The sequence below is a fragment of the Peromyscus leucopus genome, chromosome 14, assembly GCF_004664715.2.
Source record: "Peromyscus leucopus breed LL Stock chromosome 14, UCI_PerLeu_2.1, whole genome shotgun sequence".
NCBI classification, from domain to species: Eukaryota; Metazoa; Chordata; class Mammalia; order Rodentia; family Cricetidae; genus Peromyscus; species Peromyscus leucopus.
In genome coordinates this window covers 52,763,959-52,776,238 of record NC_051075.1, presented here as the reverse complement: position 1 = coordinate 52,776,238, position 12,280 = coordinate 52,763,959, and the positions used below count along the sequence as shown (strand labels likewise).

The window sequence follows — 12,280 nt, the reverse complement described above, 5'->3', positions numbered from 1 at the left end:
AGAGTTACACGTGGCTGTGAGTCACCTGGTATGGATGTTAGAACAGGGCTTGAGTCCTCTGGAAGAACAACGTGCACTTTTGACCACTGAACCATCTCTCCAGCCCTATAAGTGCTTCCTGGAGGCCTATAGGAGGGTATAAGAGGCCCAAGAATATGGATCCAAACCTGTTCTTTATTTCTCAGTGTCCTCATCTGTAAAATGGTAATAATTAACAAAGGAGAGGGATTTAGGATGAAGCGGTTTAGTAACCTAGCTTCTGTGCATCATGAATCCTGCAACCTTCTGCAGGTCATAGACTTTCCATACATTCTAGTTTGCTTGTTTTCAATCACAAAGTAGGGAGCGTGTGCATAAACTGGGGACCAGGTTATAGAGAGGCCTACATGAGAGGATACACATGATGTGTATTACTGGTACAGAGCCCTGCACAGAGTGAAGTGTTCATTAAACCTTCATATGGGGGCCAGAGAGATGGCTCAGGGGTTCAGAACACTGGCTCCTCTTCCAGAGGACCCAGGTTGAATTCCCAGTACACACATAGCAGCTCACAACTGTCTGTAACTCCAGTTCCAGGGGATCTGACACCTTCACACCAATGCACATTAAAAAAAAAAAAAAAAAAGCATTCCTACCAGGTAACCTGAGTTCCCACTTCCTGCTCCTCCCTCATAAGCAGCCACTATTATTAACTTCCCAGGGTTTCCTTCTAAGGTTGCTTTATGAACATGCACAACATGCATCTGTATTTTCAGTAATTTTTTTTTTAACAACTTTACATCCCCCCCCACACACCAGGAGTCAGCAAACTTCTTCCATAAAAGGCCACATGGTAAATATTTTCAGCTTCCTGTGACATATGGCTTCTGCAACCACTCACCCGGGCTGCTGAAGACCAAAGCCAGCCATAGACAGTGTGAGTGGCCCTGCTCCAGGGAGGCTTTATTTATGGAAACTTACATTTGAATTTTATATCATTTTCTCATGTCAAGAAACAGCCTTTTAAACTATTTTTCCAGCCGTTTAAAAATGTAAAGACCATTGTTAGGACACAGCCTGTATAAAAACAGCCAGGAGGTGGGATTTGGGCCGTTGTGTTTCCACATTTCAATGTGTCTTGGAGAGTGTTCCTTCCTGACGTGAAAGAGCTGTTAAGACACCTGGCTCCATCCTGCGGCCATCTCTAGATTAACCGCTCCTCTACTGGAGGTCACTCAATTACTTCTATTCCGTACAAAATATTTTGCTAATTCAAAACAGCGCTGCTCTGAAGAGCCTTGTATTTGCATCATTTTGGACATGAACGCATGCTTTGGGACAGGTCCTTTAGAGGTGAAGAAGTGCTACAAGACGAGAGGGGAGCAGAGCGGGACGGTAAAGACAGCCAGCCAGGGACAGGAGTCCCCAGGAAACCAAGCTTTGGGTTGATGGAGGATGGAGCGTTCAAAACTGTTCTACCTTGCGAGAAGGGGGCTGTGGCCTCCCGTTGGGGGCAGTAATCAGCTTTGGAATCATGGTGAGGAGCCCCTCTTAAGTAGTTCCCACTGGCCAAAAATGGGATTCACAGGCTTAAGGGTCACCATCCTTGCAGCTAAGGGGAAGCGGCAGACTCCATAAGGTCAGGAGGGCAGCAGCTTCGCCAGGGCAGGTTTACCTGCGGACCGGTCTCAGAGGTGGACCATCAGGCCCAAAGCCTTCCCGCCCTGTGCCAAGGGCCGGCATAGGCAGGTCGCTCTCTGAGGTCTCTCTCGGCTCCTCTCCTGCCAGCGACAGCGGAGAGTGCCTGTTTTTGCAGTCTCAACAACACGCATGTCATTAAATTTTGGGAGCTTTGCTAGTCTGGTGGATTAAAACATGCTGTCTCAGGGTAATTTTTCATTTGTACGTCTCCTAAGCAGAGAGGCTGAGCACTTGGGACTTCCTCCTCTGAGCTTTTTATTCGTCTCTTTTGTGGGTTTTCTTTCAGAGCCTTTCCTCTCTTTAGATACTGTGATAATTTCTCTTTTGTCTGTGACATGATTTTACACACACACACACACACACACACACACACACACACACACACCCTGCTTGCTCATTTGTCGTTTCACTTTTTTTTAAGGTGGTTTGGGCCAAGCAGAGGTTTTTGATCACAGTTGTTTGATTGAGTGAGTAATGAATGGTGTTAAACACTTAGCATGATGCCCGTCACCTGCCGGGCACTAAATGGCCAACGCTTCCTTTTCCCCTGGTCCTCTCTGTTCTGCACTTTCAGAACTGTACTCACTAAAGATGAGTCCCCCTCCATGCGTTTCTTACATTATTTTTCCTAATCAGGAACTCAAGGCAGGAACCTGGGGGCGGGAACTGAAGCAGAGCCCGTGGGGAACGCTGCTTACTGGCTTGCTCTCCAAGGCTTACTCAGCCCACCGCCTAATACAACCTGGGATCCCAGGGGTGGCACCATCTACAGGGAGCCAGGCCCTCCCACACCAACCATAAATCAAGAAAATACCCCACAGACTTCCCTACAGGCCAGTCTGTGGAGGCTTCCTCTCAATGGAGGTTTCCTCTTCCTAGATGACTCTAGCTTGTGTAAGGTTGACAGAAAGCCAAGCGGCAACATCCGTCGTTATATTTTGTTCTTTTTAGCCCGTCCTTGCCCTTCCCACCCTGGCTGCCCTTCAGTCTCTCCTGCTTCCTTGAATTACCCTGTGTTTCTACCCTCCCTCTTCCTTTCCTCTCACGCTCTTTCCACGTTCACCACTCATCTCTAGATCCCGCACCCCCATCCATCCTCTCCGCACAAGTTCGGATGTCGCTCTCTGACCCCTGAGGCTTTCTGGAGTCTCTCTACTAGATAACATCTTTTTTTGCATCTGAAGCCCTGCAACTCTGTCATCCTCACAATCCGTCTTGGGTTCTAGACATTTCCACACATTTACCACACCCTTGCTGAGCCTTGATTGCCTTATTTATGCAATGGAGTTTCTGGAAAGAGTAAGGATTTAGTTTCATTAAAAATAAATATACTGCTGGGTGGTGGTGGCCCACGCCTTTAATCCCAGCACTCGGGAGGTAGAGGCAGGTGGATCTCTGTGAGTTCGAGGCCAGCCTGGGCTACCGAGTGAGTTCCAGGGAAGGCGCAAAGCTACACAGAGAAACCCTTCTTGAAAAACAAACAAACAAAATGAATAAACAAACAAATAAATAAACTGCCTGATGCATAATGCATTTTCTAAGAATTCAATATATATGTATCTATATATGTTATTAAATTATATATACATACATAAAAAGTTTAAAAGCACAGTTACACATACACAGAACTCTCATGCCCACTGTTTACAGTTCCTTCCAGACTAGCAGGAAGGAGAATTTTTTTTAAGGCTTACTGTATACCCTTGGCTAGCTTAAAACTCACAGAGATCCACTGCCTCTGCCCCCCAAATTCTGGGATTCAAGGTGTACACTATCATGCCCAACGAGAGCTTATTCTCACTGGAAGTATAGTACCCATGTTATTCTTCAGCTTGCTGTCCTCATTCTAAAGTAGCAAGGATAGGGTGTGGTACTTAAAGCACCTGGCTCGGTGCTGGGTACTTAGCAACAGCACCCAGAGCTATTCTGTGTATCGTGTGTTGAGGCTTAAATGTTCGTCTTTTAGCATCAAAGACTCTTTTCACACAAGACAGGAGCCCTAAGTACTGCTTTGTATGTAAACTAGACAGAGCAGCGCTTCCAGAGGAGAGCAGACATGGATGGGGTGGACGTGGAGCGTAGCGCCTTGTGCCTGTGCTCTCCTGGGGCTTCTCCCTGCTGAACTGGGGCTTCGTTGTTTACTCTGCTGTAAGCCCCAGTCAGCCGGCCTTTTGGATTTTTGTCACTTAACTCTCTCTGTCACATCAGTGGATGACCCTGGATTGGGTTCAGAAGAGGTCCCTGATGGTTTAAAAAAAAAAATGTGTTAGAAGAGATTAGACACTTGGCCCTTTATGTATAAGGATGCTTGGACTTTTTTTTCTTCTTCCTTTTAAGTGGAGAAGAATTTTAAATGTGACTGGGTCACATTTCCTCCCTGGGGTGGGGCTGAGGGTGGGGTGCTATTCAGTGCAAATGGTAGCTAACTCTTCCGTCCCTTTGAAAACCCTGGCATGCTTTTCCTCTTATGAACACTCGCTTGTATTCGTAAGGTAATTGTACGGTCTCCCTGTTCTCTCGGTCCTCTCCACAGCCCCGTGAAGTAGGTGTTCCTAATCGCTGCTGCTGCTGCTGCTGCTGCTGCTGCTGCTGCTGCTGCTGCAGACGATGTGTTCAGAGGAGCTAAGCAATGTGCCCAAGGCTACATTGCTGGAAGAGGCCATATTGGCCCTTCTGTCCCAAACCCTTCCTTTCTCCTCTAAGCATCCAGGTCCTCTCTATGACTAGAGGAGTCCGGCTTGCTTGCCCAGTGTTCTGCTCTGAGAAGTAATTCAATTGGCCCTGAAGATCTTTGAAGCGTCTGGTGATGCACCAGCTTGCACACAGCTCTCTTGGGCAGTCTCTCAGAAGCACTGGAAGGATTTTGCTTTTGATGTATCAGATTGTGCTGACCTTCTCCTGAGAGGAGTGAGTCTGAGGTCTGGGTCTCAATTCCAGACCATTATCACTCTTAGAACTTCCACATGGCTAGCAGGACCTCTCCTACTCCAACTCCCAAACTCTGGAAGCAGGAAGAGAATTTGCTGCTGAAGGTTCTAGAAATAGCAGCATTGAGGTTCCCAGGAGCCAAGGTCTGTGTCACAGGGCCTGGGGCAGGGCCTGGGACAGATGAGGTAACCAGGCTCTGATAGTGTCCACGTCTAGCGTCTATCAGTAGAGTGCTCATAGCTTATGCACATGGAGCCAACTGCTCTGGAGTAGGAGGGAGCAAGGGTCCCAGACCATATCCTATTAGGGCACATGATCCAATGGGGAGAAATGGGGTAGGACCTAACAAGTGCAGACCACCCCTCCTCAGCCCAGGCTGACTTCCGCTGGGGTCTGGGCTGACACAGAACACGGGCTCTGGAGTCAGGGTGGTCTATCTGGAATCCTAGTGTGTTGGTTTAGCTGTTTTATAATGTTGGGTGAGTCTTTGGCCCCTCTCAGCTTCCATGTTCACATGTCCTCACACCCACCATGGTCCAGATGTTGTTCTGTATACAGTGGTTCTCATACCACTGTCAGAATGCTAGAGTATTTACAGTAGAGGCCGTCCAATAACAAACATGTGGAAGATCTGTTCAAGTTTATGAGATAAACAATTCAAAGGGTTGTCAAAGAACAAGCAATAAATATATTCACAAACAAAATTTCAACCTCAGAAGTATCTATGAAGGAGGGGTTGGAGAAATGTCTCAGCTGTTAAGAGCACATGCTGTTCTTACAGAGAACCCAAGATCAGTTCCCAGCACCCACAGGCAGCTCACAATCACCTAGAACTTCAGCTCCAGGGGATATGATGCCTCTGGCCTCAGCAGGCACTTAATCACATGGATATACCCACACATATACACACAAAAATATATATTTTTTGCTCTGATTGTTTTTTGTCTTTTGTTTTTGAGACAGGGTTTCTCTGTGTAGCCCTGGCCGTCCTAGAAATAGTTTTGTAGACCAGGCTGGCCTTGAACTCACAGAGATCCTGCCTCTGCCTCCCAAGTGCTGGGATTAAATGCATGTGCCACCACTGCCTACACAAAAATAATTCCTTAAATTAAAATTTAAAAAGGAAAGAAAAGCAACATCGATATGTCATTATTATGCTTATTCAATTAATGTATTACAAAACTTAAAAATAAGGTGGGAAGTAGCAGATTGTTCATGCCTGTAATCCCAGCTCTGTAAAGGAAAAAATACAATTATGAGGCTAGCCTGAGCTACATAGCAGACTCTCAATAATGATGATGACGACAACAATAATTACTATTCTAGGCTACGCTAGTGAGTGTGTGCTCTGTGTGGTACATTTATGCACTTTATTAAGTTTTAAACCCACTTTTAAATTTTAACTGATACAAAAAAACCTATAAAAATTATATATATGAATGGGGTTCCATGTAATGTTTGATACATGTATGTACTGTGACATTTACATGTTTTGATGGGACCCCTTCAGAAAACAATACACAAAAATATATTAAAGCTGAAGATGTTTGCAGTCTTGGATACCGCCTTGGTAGCCTGAGGAATTGAGTTCATCCTAATGTCATAACTGTCTTCAAAATGTTTATTATTAAAAGCTTTCCAAACACATAAAGTACAACGGCTAAATAAAAGTAGTGATTAAAAACTGAGTGCTGGGGAAACGGTTCACTAGCTGGAGGGCTTACTACACAATCGAGAGAAGCTGAGTTCAGTCGTGGGCGGGGGAGAAAGCCAGGTATGGGCTCACACACCTGTAGTTCCAGCCCTAGGGAAGTGGAGACAGGAGATCCCTGTCTGCATCACCACCACCACCACCACCACCACCACCACCACCTCACCACCACCACCACCACCACCACCATCAGCATCACCACCACCACCACCACCACCACCACCACCACCACCATCATCACCATCTGTGAGTTTGCTCTGCATGGTCCATCGGCTTCCTGACCACCCATGCTAGCCCAACTGGCGAGCTCTAGGTTCAGTGAGAGAACTTATCTCCAAAAGTAAGTTGGAAAGTGATCGAGGAAGATGACGCCCAGTGTCAAACTCTGACCTCCATACACATTTGCACACATGTGCATATGCACCTTCACACAACTGTGCACACACATAAACACACACACACACACACACACACACACACACACACAAATTGAGCATGCAGAATGAAACAATTAAATGGAACAATTAAGCCCCCTAAAGGAATATTTTTGTAAAATTTACATTTCTTTGTTTGTTGTGTGTGGGGGCATGGTGTGCATGTGCAGATCAGAGGAGAACTTGCAGCAGTCTCTTCCCCCACCGCATGTGGTCCAGGGATCGAACTTAGGTGGTCAGGCTTGGTGGCAAGTGCCTTTGCCCACTGAGCCATCTCGTCAACCCTAAAGGAATATTGTAACAGGAGAAAAAACATCACACGTGTGGGACTTTCCACAGTGAAAAACAACAATCTAAAAAATGCAACAGGAGTATGTCTCTGAGTTGTGATCCAGATCAACAGCCATAGGGCATGGGAAATGATAAATCTGGGGGGAAAGGTGTAATTGTATAGAGTAGAGCATAATGTTAAGTAAAAAAAATTTTAAATTATATCTACAGCTGATGATACTCTTATAAAATCATATATGTGAGCAAAGGTTGAAAAATAAGCAAAAGTATCTGCTGTGTTGGGGTGGGAGATGATGGACTCTTTTTCTCTTTGAATAGGGTTGTTGCATTATTTTCATATTAATTAACTGGGAGATAGATCCCAGACTCTGCCCCTGAAAGATCTATGCATATATATATATATTTGTTGTTCACCTATTCCACATGATTTACATAGAGGCTTATATGGGGGAGTGGCAGGGCCAGGTGTGGTGAGGCAAAACTGTAATCCCAGCACTGGGAAGGCTGAGGCAGGAGGACAGTGAATTTGAGGCCAGCCTGGACCAGACTTCAAAATAAAAAAAATTTTAAATGGAGTTGGGGGTGTAGCAGTGATAGAGTGCTTGCCTAGCATGTGCACATTCCTGGGATTTATCCCCAGCACTGGGGATAAAAATAGCAGGGTTTGGGCACAGACCATGGTTTCAGTGCTGGGTTGGCCCATGAGTGGGCTCTCCAAGACTCCCAGAATGCCAGAACTACACAGGAAAGACTGATGCTTCATGTTGTAGTCAGAGGTCCTGAGGCCCAGAGAGGCTGGGTTTCCTAAATATTCCAATAGGGGTAGGTGCTCCCCCTTAGAAGACTGGCCACCCTTGGTCCTTTTATCTGGGCACTTATCCATCGAGAGTCAGCCATGTATGGGTGGGGAGAAGGCATCTTAATGGAGTGCATTCTTCTAGGGCAAGTGCTGGGTTGAGGGCAGCCAGCTGATGGAGGGCCGAGAGATGCCGTTCCTGGGATGCAAACCCCCAGGCCATGGTCATCTCCACAGGACCCTGAATGGCCTCAGCCAGACCCGCCCCTTGCAGCAGCACACAGGGCTGTCCAGGACTGTTCGTCGTTACCCGGCCGCTGGTGCCAATGGCCAGCTGACTTCCAACGCCTTGCCTTCGGGACCAGGACTTGAGCTGAGAGACGGCACCCAGCCAGCATCACATGTGAACCACCTCTCACCCCCTTGGGGTAAGGTTGCATCTGGACTGAGGAGAGCAGAGAGGCATCCGGCCCATCCTTGCCCTGCCTCTGCTTCCCCCTCCACCCCCTCAAGGGACAGAGCTGTCACCTTGTCCTTCACTGTTTCAGCCAGCCAACAAACAGTATTGGTGCACTCGCTTTGTGCAAGTTCCAGAGTGTCAGACTAATCCATCTGGACCCTGGGACTTTGATGGCAGTCTGCGGTCTCCTGCTCTGTCGTCTCTGGTCTGCCTTTGCTTCCTCCATGTCCAGCTGGGGCCTCAATTCCCTGACTCATGCACTTCCACATTACCCTTTCTGCAAACTCCAACCCTGGACCCAGCGTTTCCGGACACCTATCACCATACATACCGCCATTGCCTGCCGCCCTCGCTTCCTCCTTGGTGTTTTCCTGGCTTCGCCACACCCTGCTAAATGAAGCTGGTAACCAGATCCCTCCCCCCCAAACCTGATTCTCGCCATTCCTCAGGCCTTATCTTCCTCTATTTCCCCTGGGAACCCCCCACACACACTCTGCCAGCCGGAGCTATGTTCCACTCCCTGCCCTTGTACTCAAAGCCTAAGTCTGCACTCTTTGGCTGTGTAATGAAGGCGCCCTGGATACCGCTCTGCCTCAGTCCAACTGTAAAATGAAATATTCTGCTAGAGAGTTGAGAATCGCCAGTGTGGTTCTGAATGGCTCCTCTCGCAGCGGTACATATCAGTGCACATGAAGCGTGAGCCTAAGGGGGGCCTATCGGGCACTTCTTGAAAACATTGCCCTACCTGGACCACAGACAGACCTGGTGTCCAGGTCTTAGCACGTGCTGTGAGACGTACCTCTCGTCCTAAGGGCCTTGTGCACCAGGCTCTGGAGATCAAGGTTATGCTTTGGCTCTGTCCAGGACCCAAGCCCTCTCTCTGCAGGGCTGAACCTCACCGAGAAAATCAAGAAGATCAAGGTCGTCTTCACCCCCACCATCTGCAAGCAGACCTGTGCCCGTGGGCGCTGTGCCAACAGCTGCGAGAAGGGTGATACCACCACCCTGTACAGCCAGGGTGGCCATGGGCACGACCCCAAGTCTGGCTTCCGTATCTGTGAGTCCCTTCCCACAGCCGGTCTTGGCGTGGTGGTGGTGGTGATGGGGGGGGGGCTGCCTCTCAGGGACGCCTTGGAGTGGAGCCTCCTGTCCTCTAGTTCTGTCAGTAGTTATAAATCACAGCCAGGAGTGAATCTTATCCCAGCTCTGTCCCAGCCGGTCTGTGTGACTCCAGGCAAGTCACACAACCTCTCTGAGTCCTTGATAGAGAAGAAGCATGCCCTGCCTGTGCTCTAGGTTATTGTGGTGGGCAGGGGAGACATGAGGAGGCTTCTCTGAAAAGCAAGTTATGTGCTTGTCTTCACTCCAAGGGCTTCAAGGGAAGGCCCTGCATTCCAAGGGGCTCCACATCCTCCAAGCCCCCCCTCCCCGCCCCAGATTTGGTGCCCCACCTCCCTGCTTGCTTGTCACCAGCTGGAGGTCCGCTGCCAATCACCCTGAGTGTTGTCGTAGATTTCTGCCAGATCCCCTGCCTGAATGGAGGGCGCTGCATTGGCCGGGATGAGTGCTGGTGTCCAGCTAACTCCACAGGGAAGTTCTGCCATCTGCCTGTCCCACAGCCAGACAGGGAGCCTCCAGGGAGAGGTTCCCACCACAGAGCCCTGCTGGAAGGGCCCTTGAAGCAATCCACCTTCATGCTGCCTCTCTCCAACCAGCTCGGTGAGTGCCAGCGATTTGGGGCAGCCAGCCTGCGAGGTTCACCGGGTAGAGTGTGGCGTTGCTGTGCCAGGTCGGGGACAGGTCTCCATGCCATCCCCTATACGTCTGCCTCCCATCGGAGTTCCTCCGTGTGTGTGTGTGTGTGTGTGTGTGTGCGTGCGTGCCCTTCACCTGTGCTGGGGAAGACAATGCAGCTTATGGGGCCCCCAGCACCCCTCCCCCCAGCCCGGGCAATAGGGAGGGAATGGAGGGAGAATTCAGCATGCATTTCATTTCCCCGCCTTCTGTTAATAGGTGACAAATTAAAGGTACAAATATACAGGATTCTATAGGAGTTGGGATGGCTGGGTGGTGGGATGACCCTCAGGTATCCCTTGACTATGGCTTGCATGTGGTTCGATGGTACTCAGGGTTTCACACCGTCACAGAGGAGGAAGAATCAGAAAGAACTTCGCGGCTTTCAATGCAGAGCCTTGCATGGAGTTACCACTTCTTCCTGTCTGGGAGTGGGGGTTGGGGGGGGCATTGTTCTGGTCCCACATAACAGGCAAAGAAACGGAAGGAGGCATTTGGAGAGACACACAGTCTGGAGCCCGACTGAACTAGGGTGGTGGGCACTCTTCATAGGGCAGAAAAATGAGGTAGAAGCCCTTCTTGGCTCTGACCCCAGCCCTTCCGCCTAGCCTCTGTGAACCCCTCATTGGTGAAGGTGCACATTCACCACCCGCCCGAGGCCTCAGTGCAGATCCACCAGGTGGCACGGGTCCGGGGTGAGGTGGATCCCGTGCTGGATGAGAACAGTGTGGAGACCAGAGCTTCTTCTCATCGGCCCCCTGGCAGCCCAAGCCACAGCCACTGGGCCAGTAACAGCATACCTGCTCAGGCTGGAGAGGCCCCTCGGCCACCACCCCCAGTGCTGTCCAGGCGTCAGGGACTTCTGGGCCAGTGTTACCTGAGCACAGTGAATGGACAGGTGAGAGAACAAAGCTCCCGCCTCAGCTCTTCAGGTGTCCAGGACGGCTATGGCTTCCCCGGTCTATAGTTCTCTCTCTCTCTTCCTTGGTCCATTTCCCATACGGGCAAATCCACAGCACAAAGGTACCTGAGTGGGTTGGAGATGCAGTTCAGTTGGTAGGATGCTTGCTTCATATGCACAAGGCCCCCGATTTGATCCCTAGCACCACATCAAACCAAGCATCGTGGTGCACTCCTGTAATCCCTGCACTTAGGAGTTAGAGGCAGAAGGATCAAAAACTTGAGGTAATCCTTGGCTACATAGTGAATTCAAGGTCAGCCTGAGCTACAGAGACTTGTCTAAAAAGGGGAGCGATGCTGAATGTGGAGAGGCCGCATCTTCTCCCTGAGCTGCGTGTAGTGCCTGTCAGTGCCAGGCACACAGAAGGGGACCACAGAAGTCTCCTTGTAAAAGAACCCTCACTAGTACCTGCAATCTAAGACAACCTAGAGTTTGGACTCAGAAAAACACTGGCTTTCTGTGAGTTGAGTCTAGGACCCTTGGTGATGACAGCTGGTGTCACAGGTGTCTATGGTCTTTCTTTTTTTTTTTCCCCCAGTGTGCTAACCCCCTGGTGGATCTGACGTCTCAGGAGGACTGCTGTGGCAGTGTGGGGACCTTCTGGGGGGTGGCCTCATGTGCTCCATGCCCACCCAGACCAGGTGAGTACCAGTGTCAAGATGAAGGGCTCCGGGGGAAGCGCTCCATCTCCATCCCTCACCACCAAGGCCAGGCAATATTTCCAGATGTGTCTCAAGGAGCCAGCTCAGCCCCTCTGCCCAGCACCTACGTCTCTGCTCAACCTGATAGTCTGTGTGGGGATCCCACTTTTGCAGTAGATTATAGGGGTGCCAGCCAGTGATGGACCCCTTCCATCTTCTCACATATACCTGCACCTAGGCCCCAGGACCCTAGAATGTTGCCCTCCTTTCTCTGAGAGTCTTGGGCCTCCTTCTCCCCTCCTGGACCAAAGGTGAGTGCCTGTCTGAAAATGCCCTCAACCTCGGGGCGTGAGAGCCCCAGTTCCTTGCCCTCTTTTGGATGACTGGGTAAATCTCAACACACATTCGTTCATTCCTTTGTTCACTCAGCAGATATTGGCTGGATGCCTCTTATGTGCCAGGCACTGAGGATTCAGTGAGCAAAAACCCATTTACACCGATCCCAGAGGTCTTATTCTGATGTCTGGGAGGGGTGACCAGGTGCCTGTGCCTGAGTATGGCTTCTGCCCACTCAATCTGTCTCC

At 49.6% G+C, this 12,280-nt stretch overlaps 1 protein-coding gene across 1 annotated transcript in view; it reads left to right on the top strand.

Moving 5' to 3' along the window:
- Ltbp2 (latent transforming growth factor beta binding protein 2) overlaps window positions 1-12,280 on the top strand; it is an 86,836-nt gene that overhangs the window by 32,256 nt on the left and 42,300 nt on the right. Inside the window, exons 4-8 of the mRNA XM_028876692.2 lie at window positions 8,078-8,268; window positions 9,187-9,357; window positions 9,813-10,019; window positions 10,703-10,992; window positions 11,594-11,696. Of these exons, the coding sequence (XP_028732525.1) occupies window positions 8,078-8,268; window positions 9,187-9,357; window positions 9,813-10,019; window positions 10,703-10,992; window positions 11,594-11,696 (962 nt within the window). The remainder of the gene's footprint in view (window positions 1-8,077; window positions 8,269-9,186; window positions 9,358-9,812; window positions 10,020-10,702; window positions 10,993-11,593; window positions 11,697-12,280) is intronic.